General features: G+C 45.8%; 1 protein-coding gene across 1 annotated transcript in view; it reads right to left on the reverse strand.

The window, feature by feature from the left end:
- Positions 1–16756, reverse strand: part of LOC118789870 (serine/threonine-protein kinase MARK1-like) — a 79768-nt gene that overhangs the window by 1408 nt on the left and 61604 nt on the right. Inside the window, exons 5-17 of the mRNA XM_036546563.1 lie at positions 16200–16265; positions 15223–15293; positions 13745–13801; positions 13402–13638; positions 13031–13150; positions 11561–11660; positions 11066–11178; positions 8535–8688; positions 7869–8047; positions 6687–6790; positions 6060–6221; positions 4204–4461; positions 805–849 (exon numbers count right to left, since the gene is read on the reverse strand). Coding sequence (XP_036402456.1) covers positions 805–849; positions 4204–4461; positions 6060–6221; positions 6687–6790; positions 7869–8047; positions 8535–8688; positions 11066–11178; positions 11561–11660; positions 13031–13150; positions 13402–13638; positions 13745–13801; positions 15223–15293; positions 16200–16265 — 1666 coding nt within the window. The remainder of the gene's footprint in view (positions 1–804; positions 850–4203; positions 4462–6059; positions 6222–6686; positions 6791–7868; positions 8048–8534; positions 8689–11065; positions 11179–11560; positions 11661–13030; positions 13151–13401; positions 13639–13744; positions 13802–15222; positions 15294–16199; positions 16266–16756) is intronic.

Below are 16756 nucleotides of genomic sequence, written 5' to 3' on the forward strand. Positions count from 1 at the left end.
CAAACCTGAAGTAACTGCTGTGAAACAGCAAAGGAAGGAGCAAAGGATGAGCCCTGAAGCTGTGGAAGCTGTGGAAGCACCTACATGTGCATACAGACTTAGTGTTCCCAATGGAGCTGTGTGGGCTCGCTGGGGCTAAAGGCTCTGCTCTATCAGCAAGGACAAATAAACCTACGGGATATCAGGCCAGAATCAGGATAAATGCTGTATTTATTGTATTGTCTGCCAGTTTTACTCATTATTCCAATTACAATTATTAATTATTAAATGTATTAATTATTAATTATTATGACTTCATTATCATCCATTCCTAACATACAGATTCAGTAAGCACAGCCCTAACACTGAGAAAAAATTCTGGGATTTCAAGGATGTTTGAGTACCCTCAACTAAGAGTACCATGGCACTGATTACTTGGGGAAAAAATGGCATTTTATTGCTTAACATAGGTTCATGTGTGTGGATTCATTTTATACTATAAGTGAATAAAACCTCCTTGTGAATTACATTTTAAGACTATAGTTTAAAAGACAGCAATGAGAAGTGGTTTGCTCAGCTGAGTATTTGCTCATTATCAGTCAAAAACAATTTGCTTGTGGCATGTCCAACAGCCAATGGGAATAATGTCTTAAACTTGTGACAAAACCGTAACCCCCAAATGCAGAATTTCTATATACTGTATGTGAACATACAGGCCTAATTGTGCCATTTTAGAAACCAAAATGGACCAATATTTTAGGGCCCCCAAGAGGTCAGACTACAGTGCAGCCCCTGCAGGTGAGGGGTTTGGAACAGGCGCCTCACCTGGTGGCGTCTGTCCTGCCACTGGCCTCACCCTCGCTCGGAACCCTCGGAAACAATCAGAGAACACAGTTCAGTATCAGGGTGCGCATGCATACGCATACAATCTGAGAAGGAGCTGGGGGGGGGCACCATGCCCAATGCACACACGCATGCACGCAATCTGAAGAACTGCCAGAAACCTCTGACCACATGAACGCACAAAAAAATGTTCGGCTTCCCCTGGAATCTGCGGCTCTGCTAAGGCGTGACAGTGCTATCTCGCTTTAAAAAGAGGAATGGGGTGCACAGCAGGGGAAAATACACTGCTGTGCATACAACTATACAAAGAAGATATTACACATATGTGGAAAACCTGTAGTTGTACTGAACTTGTTGTACTGCAAACTGTATAACCCTTGAATTATCTGAGATCCTGTACAAGAGGAGACAGCCATGATTAGGCAGTTTTAGGCACTGCCCATCTCTACACACAGTGACTGCCTTCTCAACACATCTGAAAATGTTTTCATCATAAACAATAATAATGTTCACTTTTTCATAAATCGTTGCTTTAAATAAAAAAAAAGAGCAACATTTTACATTCAGTTGTTTTTTCAAGTTGACAATCTGTTCCTTGGTGATGATTACAACTGACAGACATTGCCAGTGTGTCAACACTACAATGAGGTGGCCTAATTAAGGCAGGTACCGGCTGGGAATGTTGCATTTTAGGACCTGTAGAGGGAGGGATTAACAATGTAATACATTTTTTTGTTTGGAAGAAACAGATTTGGGATCAGAATGTGGACTACCTGATAACCTTGAATGTGTTCCTTATCATGTTATTACAGCAGGTATGCAGGTAAATAGGTTTGAAAAACTGTCCGTTTTGCCTTTTTCTCCCCTTTTACTGAGTATCCTTTTCATAACAGCAGCCTGAAGGACATATCATAGATTAAGGAATGCAATGCATGTATATATGTAGCCACATATGTGTGTGTATGTGTGTGTGTGTGCGCGCGCATGTGTATGTACTGAAACACAGAAGCAATTACAATTGGTGACCATTTAGAAGCTGTTGCTAGACAAAGGTAAAACATAACCCTAGCACATAAAATACTGTTCAGGGCATTATGTTCACACACTGTACCATCTACACATAGTTCATATGCAATCATGAAATTTTTTCTTTTTATCTTTTCTGCAATTCCCTGACAATTCCCACAGGTACTCTATACGTAAGATCACCTCTGTTTATGGTACCTCTTTAGTATTCCAAGACTGCAGGGGAACATAATATCTATTCCAAAGGTTCAGGAGAACAGAGGAGCACAGCTTAGAAATATTCATTCATTCTGAAGCATAATGCTGTGTGTCAATTACAGGCACTTTGAAGCGTGATGGAGTCTAGCCGTAACTTCATTTAGAGTATATTGCTTCTTTAATTCCGTATCCTTCACCTCCCGCATCTGAGAGAGTTCTACTTCTTGGAGTTCTGCATGTAAATTAATGGGCCTAATTTAGCTCAATGAAAAGAAAGTGAAGAGAAAAATAATCTTAAAAGAAACTGGGAGTTCGGTCCTGAAATTGGAAATCCATCAGTGTGACGCCCATAGAGGGGTCAAATTCTGTCTGATTGGGGATAATTCAGCTACCCCGCTCTGACAGAGGGATCTAAAAATGTCAGACAGTCTTTGACATAAACAGTAATGGTCAAACTGTGTCAAATGCTATGACAGTTCTCAGCCCAGTGCCACAATGACAACACTGACAGTACATTACATGCTGTCCACACTGAATATTATACAGGAGTTTCAACAGCTCACTTTGTTTGCCTGCAAGCTGTCAGACCAAGGGCAGGCCAGTTAAGACAAGCAGGGAGGAGGATTTGTGAGTCTGAGACACTACAGAGCAAGTCCCCAGGGCACAATGTGTCAGTGCGGTAATTGTGCAGTTCAGACCGGGGGAGGGGGCAGGGGAGCGCGAATTAAGGAGTGGTGTCACGTTCTGGGCAGAGGTCGAGTAACTCGGGCAGAATTCGGGGGCGGAGTCAGGGGCAGAGTTAGATGGGGGCGGAGTCAGGGGCAGCGTCAGCTGGGGAAGGACAGAGTGAGGGGGGGGCTGTGTCAGTACAAACTGAGCAGTCTGTCTGCCTACCTCCCAGATGACTTGAAAGACAGAGTTCTAAAACAGAAGAAGACAATAACTGTCAGCCAATGGTGGGGGGGGATTAGTGTATCAACACAACACAACACAATCCCATCTACCTGTGTCATCTATATGCTGTTTAAGCTGCCAAGGTGTCAAAGACATGGAGGACAAACTGACGTTTGGAGTGTGTATTACATCAGGAGAAGGCAAGGAACGAGCTGGAAAATGTGCTGGTTCGAGACAGCATCACGCTAATGTATTCCAGCCCTGCAGTGACCGCATAACAATCTGACTCTATCTGCTGCAGTGTAGCAGGAACGGATAAATTTTCACTTCATCTACCGGAAGAAATGCCTTTTGATGCAACTTTTGAAAAAGGTAATGGCCTCAGATCACAAAAAGCTGAGACAACGGTGAGCAGCCTCACTGATGCGAAACGGCTCAGGCAGTGTTTATTTGGTCCGAAAATCAGACGAAAGCTGCAGCTTTCGAAAGTCGCCTCTACACTAGCTTTTCAAAAACTCTAGTTTCACCAGAAGTCACTGAGTCCTGTCCTGTGTTACAGCACATGGCTTCCACCTCCCTGTAAGCTGTAACTGGCTTTGCTGTAACACGTCGAAAGCAATGTGCTGTCGCCTGTCCCCACAAAAACGATGCCGTTCGTTCTGTTGCAATAAGGATGCCTGTACGTGCTTTAGTGCAGTGTGCTTACTGATAACTTAGGTAAGACTGCTTAAGTAAAGAGTAAAACAGCACAGCACAAAGGTGTTCTTTGTTCAACCTCTTCTGATCACTTAATCTGACTGGCGGACTCGTAACCAAAAGGGTCCCTGCTGGGGCACTGCTGTTGTACCCTTGGGCAAGGTACTTAACCCGCAATTGTCTCAGTAAATATCCAGCTGCATAAATGGAAAACATTGTATAAAAAACTGTAACCAATGTAAGCCGCTCTGGATAAGAGCGTATGCTAAACGCCAATAATGTAATGTAACAATGGTCTGTCTCTCTGGCTGGTGGGATTGCTCTGGGTGACAAAAGCACAATAAAACAGGAGTCCTACCACTGCCGCCCCTTCATTTTAACTGCAGGAACATGCCAGCTAGCACGCAGGGCCCACATCCGATCATCAGCCTCACACAGACAGCGCTAAAACAGTGAGGTGGGAGGCAGACAGAAGAGAGAGGGCGGGGAGGTGCATTGTGGGATTGGGCTGGGAGCTGAGCAGGGGAGGGCCGCGGCGCCGGGCTCCGGGGCGGAGCAGACGCTGACCTGCGGACGAACTTGGAGGTGATCTTGCTGATGATGCCGGTGGAGGTGCCGCGGCGCGCCTGGGCGAGCGCGGCCGTGTCGTGGGACAGCGTGGGCGAGGCGGGCGGCCCGTTGTAGGTGGCGCTGCGGCGGTCGCGGAGCTGGGCGCCGTGGAAGGTGCTGCGGCTGGAGCTGCCGCGCGGGAAGCGGGTCCGGTCGGGCGTGGCGCTGCTGATGCTGTGGGCCGAGGGGGAGGTGGCGGGGGCACGGGGGGCCGAGCTGCGGGACACACACACACAGACCCAAATAAGCGCGTACATACATATACACACACACACACACACAGAGCGCCAAATAAGCGCATTCATACATATACACACACACACACACACACAGACCCAAATAAACGCATACACATACACACATATACACACACAGAGACCCAAATACATGCATACATACACACACATGTACACACCCACACTTATCTGAATATTTATGTTGGTGTGTATTTGTGTCTTGTGTATGTGTGCTTGTGTGTGTATCCACTTTTTTGTGTGCGTGTGTTTGTGTGTGTGTCTCTACTTATGTGGGTCTGTGTTCACAAGCAAAAACTTGCAGCTTTTAAATGGTCAAAAAACTTTTAAAACTAAAGTCTTTCAAACACACTCTGACTGTAGAACGAGGATTTTCCAAATAGGACAAGACTTTTCCTCACAAGTCACACATATCCGCAGTTTGAAAAGACAGTCCTTATAATGGCTCCACGCTTTCCCCATTCAAATGTTAATTTAACGCGATACAGTTGGGAGAAATAATCTATAAAAAATTCCATGAATTTTGAATGAATATCCCTAAATACCTCAAAGTTAAAAAACACTGCTGCCCTTGGTTTGACCTGTATTTGCTTAAACTAGGTGACAAATAAAAGTACAAAGAAATGAAACAGTATTTGAATGTGGCGTTTAATTAAATATATAACTAAGCAAGCCACTGCGTACATACCGCATGCATGTCCTCTCCCCAGACAACTGCATGCTTGTCACCCATCCAAAAACATGCCCAGTTTAAGCGGAGAGAGAATCTTGGGTTATAACGTAATCTCTCACCTGGTCCGTAGACACCATACCTTGTTCTATATATTAACTTGTTATATTTTTATTACACACTGTTATGGTTATTTGTCAGCAGTGTAGCCTTCAGTATAGTCAGATGACCACAGCACTGCTCAGAAGCGCATCAGATGGAGAAGGTGTGTGTGTCCTGGCCAAATTCCCAAACCTGGCTCCCAATCTGGCCATCTAATCATCCCCCAGTTTAACTGGCTAAATAAATCTCTCCCTCTGCACCTGGGCTGATGTGCGGTGCGCAGTTTGGCGCGTAGCCCAGGTGGGTGCTGAACATTAGCAACGGTTCAGCTGAGCCCCATCTTCAATAAAAAGCTCTCTGAGACCCATGAAAGGTGCTGTGGAAATGAAACCAACTATTATAGGAAATGAGGGCAGGAGGGGAGAGGACTGCGTGTTCAGGAAGAAGAACGAATGAGCGTACTGTAGCGCGGGGAACAGGAAGTCCCAGCAACCGGAATGCGCAGCGATACATGCTCGCTGACCTCGCTGCACTTCATATTGCCAGCCGCAGCCCCCGGCCCCTGCTGTAGAGAGTCTCAAACTGACCGCGACGCCCTCCGGTTGTTTGTGCAAAGCAGCGGCCCAGCAACTGACTTCTCAGCGCCGCTGCGGTGACCTCCACTACAGCCTCTTCCCTCAAGCCCCGCTAGATTAGCCTACCCAGCGATCCGTCGCAGAACAGCTGAGTCACCGCTCCAGCTGCAGTGCCGTTACGGGTCTGACCCCCCTCCCCCCCCGGCTCCTCACCCAGGCCGGTACTCGCTGTTGTCCTCAATGGGCGGGAGCGTGGCTTTGGCCGGGTGTCCTGAGGCAGACATGGACTTGACGTGGCGCGGGCGGGTGGAGGGCATGGCGGTCGCTGCCCCCGCTGAAGGGGTGCCCCCGGCGCACACGGACACCTCCGTCAGACTGTGGGGGGGTGAGGGGGCAAAGGGGACAAGGACAAAGAGAATAAAAGGGTGAAAAGTCAAATTGTTAACAGTTAGCCACACAGCTAATATGAGAAGCCACAATTCAAAAAAGTGCTGTACTACTATCTGAGTTCTTCTAGGAAGCATCAGGCAACAGCAAATGGGTAGAGACTGACATTAAGAAATAGACAGATAGAACTACATATTATAAGTAATATAACACACACGTGTTGTTTTGGTAAACATACGGGTAAACAAATGGATAGAGATTAACATAGCACATGCGGTAGGTAACATTTTACGAGATACTACTATAGTAGTAAGTTGTTGCTTCAGCATCTTACAATACGTTGAGGCTGACAAACAGCATCAATGAGGATGGGATCTCAATAAAGGAGGGATTCATGCCAGTCTCACCGATATGGCAGGTTATTACACGTGTGTATGTGTACATGAGGCCTACCTGCTGTCCTTGCCATTGGGGATGGCTGTGTAACGGTCCGTGCTGGACCGCTCACACACATACGTGTTCCTGCGGGTCATTCCTCCTCCTGGGAGAGCACTGTTCTGTGGGTCAGAAGCATTCATGTGGTTAGGAGATGCCCCCAAACCAGGAGCATGTATGCAAGTTACTCTATTTGACTTTTTTTTTTTTCCTGCACTAGCCCAAATATAAGATGCTGTGGATTAAAAGGTGACCTCACCTTTTCAAAAAGGGGAATTAAAAAAAAATTAAAAAAAAAAACTTTGTCAGACCACAAAAAAAAACAAAATTTCAATAATCAACTGGGAAAATGTTTTCCTATTCACTGCAGAAGGTGTTAAATCTAGTAGCTGGTGTTTGTAATCCAGTAACATCTGACATACAGCATTACAAATAAGATCAGTGACATCTGTTGAAACTTCATTTGGGAGATGCGGCAAATCCTTCAGTTGCCATTATCTCTCTTGCAGTGCACTGTGGGACTTACACTAGTGTTAAAAAGTGGTATGGGAGGTACCAGAGAATATAAGAAGAGCACACTAGGCTAACTTCAGCACTTCACTGTGTGAGTGCAGGACAGTGCTGTGTGCAGCAAGTTTAATGTTCAATCGCTGATTACAAACTTGAAAGGAAACTTGAAACGTGAAAAATGGGAAAAATAAAACCAGTCACGTCTGCTGAATGCACACTCTACAGCCATCACCCTTCCAACGGAACCACCATTACCCACTTAACCATTAGCTGTAAATTGTGTTTTGCATAAATAGTGTATTATTTTAGGGAAAAAAAACTGCCTTATATTTGGGCCAGCACAGTATTTATACAGTTGAGAAATTTAACTACGCAATTGAAGTTCAGTGCATGCTCATCTCGATGGTGTTACAGCATTACCTCATCGAAGATTTGATCCTGCAATCCTCAATACCCTATTCCCTGCTCCGCAGCACAAATCCACCCAATGCCTGATCACAGCGGTTCTGCTGTTTTTAAAACCAAAACGAGGCCAATCACAGTCATCATCTGCACCAGATGACTGTCCACCAGGCCTGAGGGAGGTGTGGGAAGCTGCGGTAGCACAGTATCCTTCAAAAGCAAACCAGGCTCCTTACAGAGCAGTGCAGACTGGACAGACACCAGCACGGCAGCTCGTCTGCTCCTTACCCCTGAGGCCGAGGATTTCTTCCGCTCTGACACCACCAGCGGAGAGGCAGGCATCTCCCCTTTGGAGCCAGAAGCGCCCAGCTTACGCGAGCTGTCCCAGTCCTCCTTCTGGTCACTCTCCACGCTGTTGGCCTGGGCCCGCTTGGTGTAGGAGACCGCTGGGGGAATGGTGGGGCCAACTGCGAGATAAGAGCCGCCACCACACACACACACACACACACACACACATTCAATTGCTATCCCTTTCCCAAAGACTCACTAACAGATTCGGTAACAACCACAGTCAAAACACTTAGTTAGCAGTGTTGCTACATTTGTTAACCTCCAGTAAATCTGTCAAAGGCCTAGCAGCTTGACAAATACAGCTGGATAACTGTACTTAGAATGAGGCTAACCGGACAACAGGTGCAATCCTGGCTTGAGACAAACTCTCTCTAAGCGATTTTTTGTTTTTTGTTTTTCATGAAAAACAGAAGTGACAAATAGCAATGTAAGGGAAGCAATAACACAGCCAAACGATTCCAGCCAAACACACACACATGCAATCATTTTGGGGGTGTGCCTGTAAATGAATCCCAGAGTTCGCCAGCAGGAGGCAGCAGATCTAATGCCACACAGCGTTTCAATGGGAGTTGTCACTTTACTGGACTGCAAAGTCATTCTCACCATGATCGCTGAATCTCCGCTGCTTCTGATTGGCTGATATGCTGCGCTGGACCTTGGAGTGGGCAGGTGATTGCATGGAGCTGTTGTTGAGGTCGCTGCTGGGTCGCGGCCTTTGACAAAGGTTGCTACTGGACAGGGATTCACTCCCTTCAAACTGACAATACCAGGAAAAAAAAACAAACAAATAAAAAAAATTAACAGTTACCCAAATTAACAATTACCGAGTCACAGTGGTGAATACATAAGTGTAATCATAAAGGGGTTCAGTACAAAACACACACCTCTCTTTCACACGCATAAGGAAAGAGCTGATCTTTGATCCACGGACACACATTTTAAAAACACAGTGTGAGAAGGTCAACTGAAGGACAGCCTGAATATATCATGTATACTCCACTGCCTTCTGGAAACTGGGAAGAGCTTAATGCAGGTAAGATTGTACACATAAAATCTCCCCATTATAGATAAATTTGAACTCATGCTGAACCTTGACAGCCTCAGACACAAAATCTCATTATGCGTGTCTGCGGCTTTAAGCCTTTTGGTCCGACCAGCGCATCAACGCGTGGAATAGCCCTGTTTCCTGCATTAAGCCCCCCGTACGCGAGCGTCTGCTCCTCTCCAAACTTGTTGACGGACAGCAGCCAGTGCAAAGCCCCAGATCCCCTCACTCCGATGCCAGGACGAGATGAGGTCGATATTTCTCCGTGCCCCCCCCCCCCCCCCCCCAGTCCTGGGCAGGAGATGGCCAATTGCTCAGTGTGAGACGGTGCGTGGAAAATTGAAGGGAAATGTCTGGGTCCCCCCAGCCCGTGCCAAGTTCCAGTCAAATGGGAGCGACAGGAACACTGGATCTTTGGCAGCGGCGATTTGTTCCAAAACAACAGCTGCTGCTAGATAGCGGTACAAGGGCAGAGGTTTTTGGAGACCCGCTTCTGAGCGTACAATGTTTGTGCGGGTTTTACAGAGTCACATGGGGGCACATGATGCCTGGAGCCTGAACCCAAAAAAAGCTGGACTTTTTTTTCTTTTTTAAACCATGGCCAATAAGTGCCTTACAACGAATGACATCAACCTGATCAAAACTCTTAATATTGACATTTCATGTGAGTGATACCATAGCAATATATTTTTCTACTTGTTCTGATAACACTTAAAAATGCATCAACGCTACAATGCAATGTGATCTTATCTTATCTTATCTCTTATCACTCAGAAGCTTCAGCAGGGAGAGTGACTCAGCGCACACACAGTGCAGCAATCACTCTGAAGCTTCAGCAGGGAGAGTGACTCAGCGCACACACAGTGCAGTAATCACTCTGAAGCTTCAGCAGGGAGAGTGACTCAGCACACACACAGTGGAAGGATCACTCAGAAGCTTCAGCAGGGAGAGTGACTCAGCGCACACACAGCGTAGCGATCACTCTGAAGCTTCAGCAGGGAGAGTGACTCAGCACACACACAGCGTAGCGATCACTCAGAAGCTTCAGCAGGGAGAGTGACTCAGCACACACACAGCGTAGCGATCACTCAGAAGCTTCAGCAGGGAGAGTGACTCAGCACACACAATGGAAAGATCACTCAGGAGCAGTGGAAAGACATAAGCAGTGGCTTTGGTGGAAAGACCCGGTGCATGAGCATTAGAGGCTTTCTTCCGCTACGGCGTAGTGGAAAGAAGCAAAGCTTTAGCACTGCTGCTGTACCCTTTGGCAAGGTGCCTAACCTACATTTGCCTCACTAAATATCTGGCTGCATAAATGCCTGTGCAATTCCCTCTGGATAAGAGTGTCTGCTAAATGACAAAAACGTAATGTAACGTAATGTGATCTCTGCAAAGCTTTGACAGGATGGCTGAATGTCCAGCTTAGGACTGACACGCTGACCTGGAACTGGAACTTGGTCCAGAGCATCTGATCTGAACCAAGGCAACAAAAATCCTGCAGAGCTTGACATGTTAGTCTCCTCACGCGGGAGTGAGATTACATCAGTATGGGGCTTGCCATCTCCCGTGAGTGCCTCTACAGTGACTGGCTGACCTCCCACCCAGCACACTGCATCATAAACGACACTGATCCTCCCTGCAGTATACAGTATCGCAGAGCAACCAGTACGATTGAGGGAGCCATCCTGCTAATTTACTGTATCTATCGGCGGAAAGGTCAACGTCACAATGATCTCCCATTCCCTTCCCTCCTGGTGTGGTATGCAGAAAAATCAATAACGCATTCAAACGCAGAGCTGAGATCATTACCGGGCTCACTGTGTACACACGAGCAGCGTGAAAGAACGAGGTATGAATCGCCAGGAGGAACTTCTGAGTACAGCCCCGCTTTTTATGAAACGCCAACATCTCACAGTCAAAATCATTCTCTGCACCCTTGCTCCGACAGTAACAGTAACTCTAAAAATGTAAATCCCCACAGCTTGCGTTTGCAGAGTGTTTGGATGCTTGTCCCCTGCAGAAACACATGTCTGGGATGCAGAAGAGTCGGCCTGACCCTCTGTGCTGGACGTTTCTCCATGTAAGTTACCTCGGGAGGTTTCCTGCCCAGTAGGAGATACGTGGCCATGATTTCGTCATACTTCTGACTGACTAAGGAATCTGTGATCTCATCTTTCGGGAATCCCATTGTAACCATTAGATCTGAGGAGAAAGAAAACAGCAGTATTGTTATTGGCAAGGTGTTTGGTGACATTCAGCAGCAGGGGGCAAAACCAGGGAATGCTTCAAAACAGACCTAGACACCTCTCAGGCTCTACCCACAGTGCACAACTCCTGTCACCACTGTCCAACAGAACTTAAGATGCTCTTATGCATTTGACCACCGGAGTGTTAGCAGAACAACTACACAGTACATAGAATTCACAAGTTTTGTGACTGATGTCATGGAAAACCCTGGTCATCCATATTGTAGTTTATCATTGTTACATTAGTGGTCATCTCTGGACATCACTCATTTGTTCAAAACTCAGGTGCAATTCTTATTACAACAGCTTCAGGGTTCCAACAGGAAGAGGAAGCTGACCTATTCGTTTGGTGTCGTTGAAGTTGGGCTCAGGTTCGCTGTACGGCTTCAGCTCCTCTTCCTCGTGGCCCACGTTCATCCACCGGTCTTTCATTATTTGCTTGGAGGAGAGTATAATTTTTTTTAACTTTACTTACAGATTTGGTTTGTGAAAAACAATAAACAAAATCATCCAAGGTAAAACAAGTATGATAAATTACTGGTGTAAGAGTAAGGTTTCTAATAATACAAATACAAGGACAAATAATAAAATACTCAGAGGTTTTCATGATTATAATTTTGATTGTCAGGAAAGAATGAAACAATTGCAGTTTGAAAAAATAAAGGGCCTTTGGTGTGGATTCCTATTCTACTAAACGAGAAACAAAGAGAGACTGTACATTTATATAACTGCAACTGCAGTTACAAAAGTTACAAAAAAAAAAAAAACTGTTGCTCTCTGTGAAGTAGCTAGGCAATGCTGCTCAAATGAACGGTTTTAATGGGTGAAATCTGGAATATCAAGCAAAAACAGTTCATTCTAGAATGTATGAGATTAAAAAAGCCCACAGGACTTTAAGACCGTTTTCAAGGATGGAAAGAGTTCAGCAATGCACCATAACTCTATACTGCTGCTTCTTCAAAATGCATTCACTTCACCTTCTCACACCTGCTTTTATACTGTGGATAACACCGAACTCGGGTGCACAACTATGAACCAATTAATGCCGTCTGTTCTCACTGATCAACACTGACAGCCAATTACACTTTCAGTTGCTAGTAATTTTGCATTTAGTACTGAATTAGGAATAACCTGTTAAGACAAACATACTCTAAACTAAAAGTTCAAGACTCGGCATACATTTGGGAACTTGAATCAAGTCTATTTAATGAAGATAAGGCCTGCATCCTCACACTCTAATCTACCAAGGGAAGTAAAATCTTTCAGTAGTTTCAAAAGGGTTCCAATGGGAGAGTGATATTGTCTGAACCCAGACCGAAACAGAATTGGGTTTCTGGAGAAAAATGCAGAATTAATCTCTCTGGTCTGTGCATCTTCTGCTGCTGCACAGCAACAGACAGTCATCTTACAAGGTACAAGAACTTCTTCCTCTTCCTAAGCAAGCTTAAGGCTTGCTAACAGTAATGTCATCTATTCGCAGAAGGAAAAAAGTTGACAACTCAGGCTCTTTTTGCAAGGTATGCTGCTGGTGTCTAAAATGTCTAGGACTTCTAACTGAAAATATTGCATATTAGGAATATGCCACCAGTTCAAAAATGCACTGCTGGTAGTTGTCCTCTCTGTGACACCTATGTCAGGCTTGAGTTCAGTATAATATGGAAGTAAAAAGGCAGTTCCAGAATGTTTTAGGCATTGTTGGGACGGCTTTAGTTATTTGTAAACCCTTCTCTTGCACAGATCAAGCGATGAGGAACGCTGCCTTATTCAAAAGCTTCTGAAGTAAAGCACGATTACTTGGGGTGACTTACTTCCAAGCTGCCTCGCTTGACAGGGTTAAGCACCAGTAGCTTTTTCAATAGGTTTTCACAGTCTGTGGACATGTAGAAGGGGATCCGGTACTTCCCGCGAAGCACCCTCTCTCTCAGCTCCTACACGGAACATACGTGGGACACAGGATGTTTATTCACGAATGCCAAGTTTAGCTACAATAACAGCTTGTGGTTGGATGACATGTTTACGCAGCAGCTGACACTGCTTGTGGCCGCAAATATCAATGAAACCAAATAAGATGACCGCAGGCACGGGTCAGTCATTCTGTCCCAAACAAATGCGCTTTCCCAGGGAAATATATCACTACATGAAAACATATACAACGGACATTAACAGATTTTAAGTTTACCTTTAAGTTCTGGCCATCGAAAGGCAGCGATCCGCTGACCAGCGTGTAGAGAATGACCCCCAGACTCCACACGTCCACCTCTGGCCCGTCGTATTTCTTTCCCTGGAAGAGTTCGGGTGCGGCATAAGGCGGGCTGCCGCAGAACGTGTCCAGCTTGCTCCCGATCGTGAACTCGTTGCTGAAGCCAAAGTCTGCGATCTTGATGTTCATGTCTGCGTCCAGAAGCAAGTTCTCTGCCTGCAGAGAGACACGGCACATGTGACGTGTGTGACAAAGCGTCCAGGAAAGTACGCAAAGCTGGCACACACTGTAATGAATCCAGGATGTTTCCTGAACCTCTCACCTTGAGATCCCTGTGCACAATCCGCTTCTGATGGCAATACTCGACCGCAGAGACGATCTGAAAGACACCAAGGCCATATGCATGAGTCACACTCCTGGTAACAGTGGTAAGGAGCAGGGCTCGTAACCAAAAGGTTGCTGGTTCGATTCCCCACTGGGGCACTGCTGTTGTACCCTTGGTAAATACCCAGCTGTGTAAATGGGTACAATTGTAACAAGCGCCTCCGTTATTCTCTCACTCCCGCTGTAGCACGGCACATTGTCACGAGATGGTGTGTGGGGACCGCGCAGCCGACGCCAGGTGCCATATAATTTACACAATCTGCCCCCTCCCCGCTTTCCACGGGCCTCACTCATTCCTTAATTACAGCCCTCTAATTAGCTTAAAACGCTTCCTGTTGACACTCCACGCAAATTCGGTTTCCGAGTCTCATGCTTCCAATCTGAATGATATTTCAGATGAGTCACTGCAGAGAGCACTTCATCGGCCGCGCTAATGAGCGCCTAACAGGACGCCATTGATGGCAACTAATGGACTCTGTCAGGGGGTTAAATACAATGATTGCCTTGAGGAAACTCACACAAATGGTTCCCACATGCTTTTCATTCATAAAGCCCGGCTAGTCAGTGATGACTAAACACCTTTACAGTGTTTTACATGCACAGTGCAGTAAGGACTATTTGGCACTAGATGGCACTATACAGCAGACGAGTGCTGTGCTTCATTCTATAGGACAAAGTCCTGTTGTACAATCCTTCCAGTTGCACAGGTTAACCTCTATTTACTTGGACAATTGCAGCCAAAAAAAACAAGGGAAAAAAAAATCAAGCATTCCCAGTTCATGGAGACTACATCTGTTTTTAGACAATACAAACAGAGAGCAATGCACACACACACTTGCACAACTGATCAAATGAAAAGAAACACATTTCACACCACAACTTACTAAAGCAGCACATTACGTAATAAAACAGAATGATACATAACAAAATATAACATTGCGCTCTAATTCTTTTTATTGAAAAGCAGCACATCTACCCTGAGTGATGGGGGTTGACTCCCAATTGAATCTGCAGCAAGGGATTCTGGGAAATCATTGTCCTGTGACACTGGAGAAGGGCCCCGTCAAGAGCCCAGTATCCCACGTAGGTTTAATTGGGTTAAAACGAACATACACTCTCCACACCACGTAGACAGAGTCAGCTCCATCGAGCACGCCCGTTTCAATGACGTGTGATTTCTGTTGATAGGTGCACCAGACTGAATTTGCTTTCCTCATCCGGTCCGCGCCACATTAAACACATTACAGCCATTCACATTCTGCACACGTTCTCCGTCTGAGCAGCCTGGCGCTCCTGGGATACGTGTCCCTGGCCGGAACAGCGGCTGATGACAGGTGACATACTGCACAGAGCCATACGCACACGCCGGCCCCAGGACTAACAGCTCCTGCACAGTATTAAAGGTGTGCGGCTCACCTGCCGAAACTTCGCCCTGGCCTCCTTCTCCTTCATCCTCCCGTGTGCCACCAAGTAGTCGAACACCTCGCCTGAAAATACAGAAGAAACAAAACGCTGCAGAAAAAAAAATGTGGGTGGAATTCACTCTCATCGGCTGTGATCTGAAGGAGGCCCCACATAACAATTAACCAGAGAAATATCAACAATGAAACCATCAGCAGAACTGAGATATTTGACAGTAAATTAACCCAAGAAAAAGGGGGCAGTCGGTTGTGAAGCAATTCAACAGTTTACAAACTGCTAGACAGAGCGAAGAAAGAGAAAAGAAGGGAGGGAAGTGAGATTGTGACCAAGCAGCAGATGCGCTCTGCCAGTCTGGCAAGGGGGTCAAGGCAGCCAGGCTCATTAAACGAGACAGTAAAGAAAAACACAGGGATCGTGTCTAGATGGCCATCCAAAACACACATCAGTCTTGTAAGGGTCACTGATTTATTGTGTGGGCCATGCATCCTACCAAAAAATCCCAAAGAACATAAGATCCAATTATATCAATGTCAATGTTCCAGTAATGTCAATGTCAATGTCCAGTAAAATGATACATTTTTGTTCATTTGTTTGTTTCAGAGAAAAGCAAGAGACCCCCTTTAAGAACCAGGGCCCTTTTAAGAAACTCCTCAGGAAGCAGGGCCTCTTTACGCCCCCTGCTGGAGGAGTGCTACTCCTGCATCAAACCTTGCTGCCAAATCAGCTGTACCAAGGAGAAGAGAGGAAAAAAAAAAGACACCGGCTGGGGTTGTGATCATTACTTGGGACACATCCACAGATGGCAGCCTGCGGTGTCACCCCTCCAGCTGGCAAAGAAGCCAGTCTGACCGTGTCAGGCTGTGGATCGGGGGTTCAGTGATGATATGCAGATGGGGGATCTGACACAGCCTTCGCTAGTAACGGTTGGGTACAAAGTTGGGTGGCTGCACTTTTCCCGTTTTCATACTCACCACCACTGGCGTACTCCATGACTAAATAAAGTGTCTTCTCCGTTTCAATGACTTCAAATAACTTAACTGTGGGGACAAAGAGAAAAGGACTTAGTGCAAAAATGGGGAAAAAAGGACACACCAAAATAAATTCTTAAGTTTCAGCCAGAGTATTTTAACTGTGAATTCTAACATCATATTATTGGTTCTAAGCCCTGAAACTGGAATAGTGGAGGCTTCTTACGCTGTGTGGCATCAAACGGTAATGTTGCTGTCACTAATTAGTGACTAATAGTATATGACTGTCCTGTATGTATTACTGGGTTTGGAATGCTTGGTTCCAAAGCTGTTTAAGAATAAACTACCACAATGTCCAATTTACCACAATTTAGTCACACCTTCCTTAAGAATATTATTATCCATTGTATTACATCATTCCAAATATTCAGCACAATCATACCTTGCTTGACAGGCTAGAAAACACTTCTGGTCAAACATGTGTCCTCAGTTTAGAACAGCATTTCCCAAACCTCTCCTGGAGGACCCCTTGTCCTGCATGTTTTAGATCTCTCCCTGCT

Source organism: Megalops cyprinoides, chromosome 15, assembly GCF_013368585.1.
Source record: "Megalops cyprinoides isolate fMegCyp1 chromosome 15, fMegCyp1.pri, whole genome shotgun sequence".
Lineage (NCBI taxonomy): Eukaryota > Metazoa > Chordata > Actinopteri > Elopiformes > Megalopidae > Megalops > Megalops cyprinoides.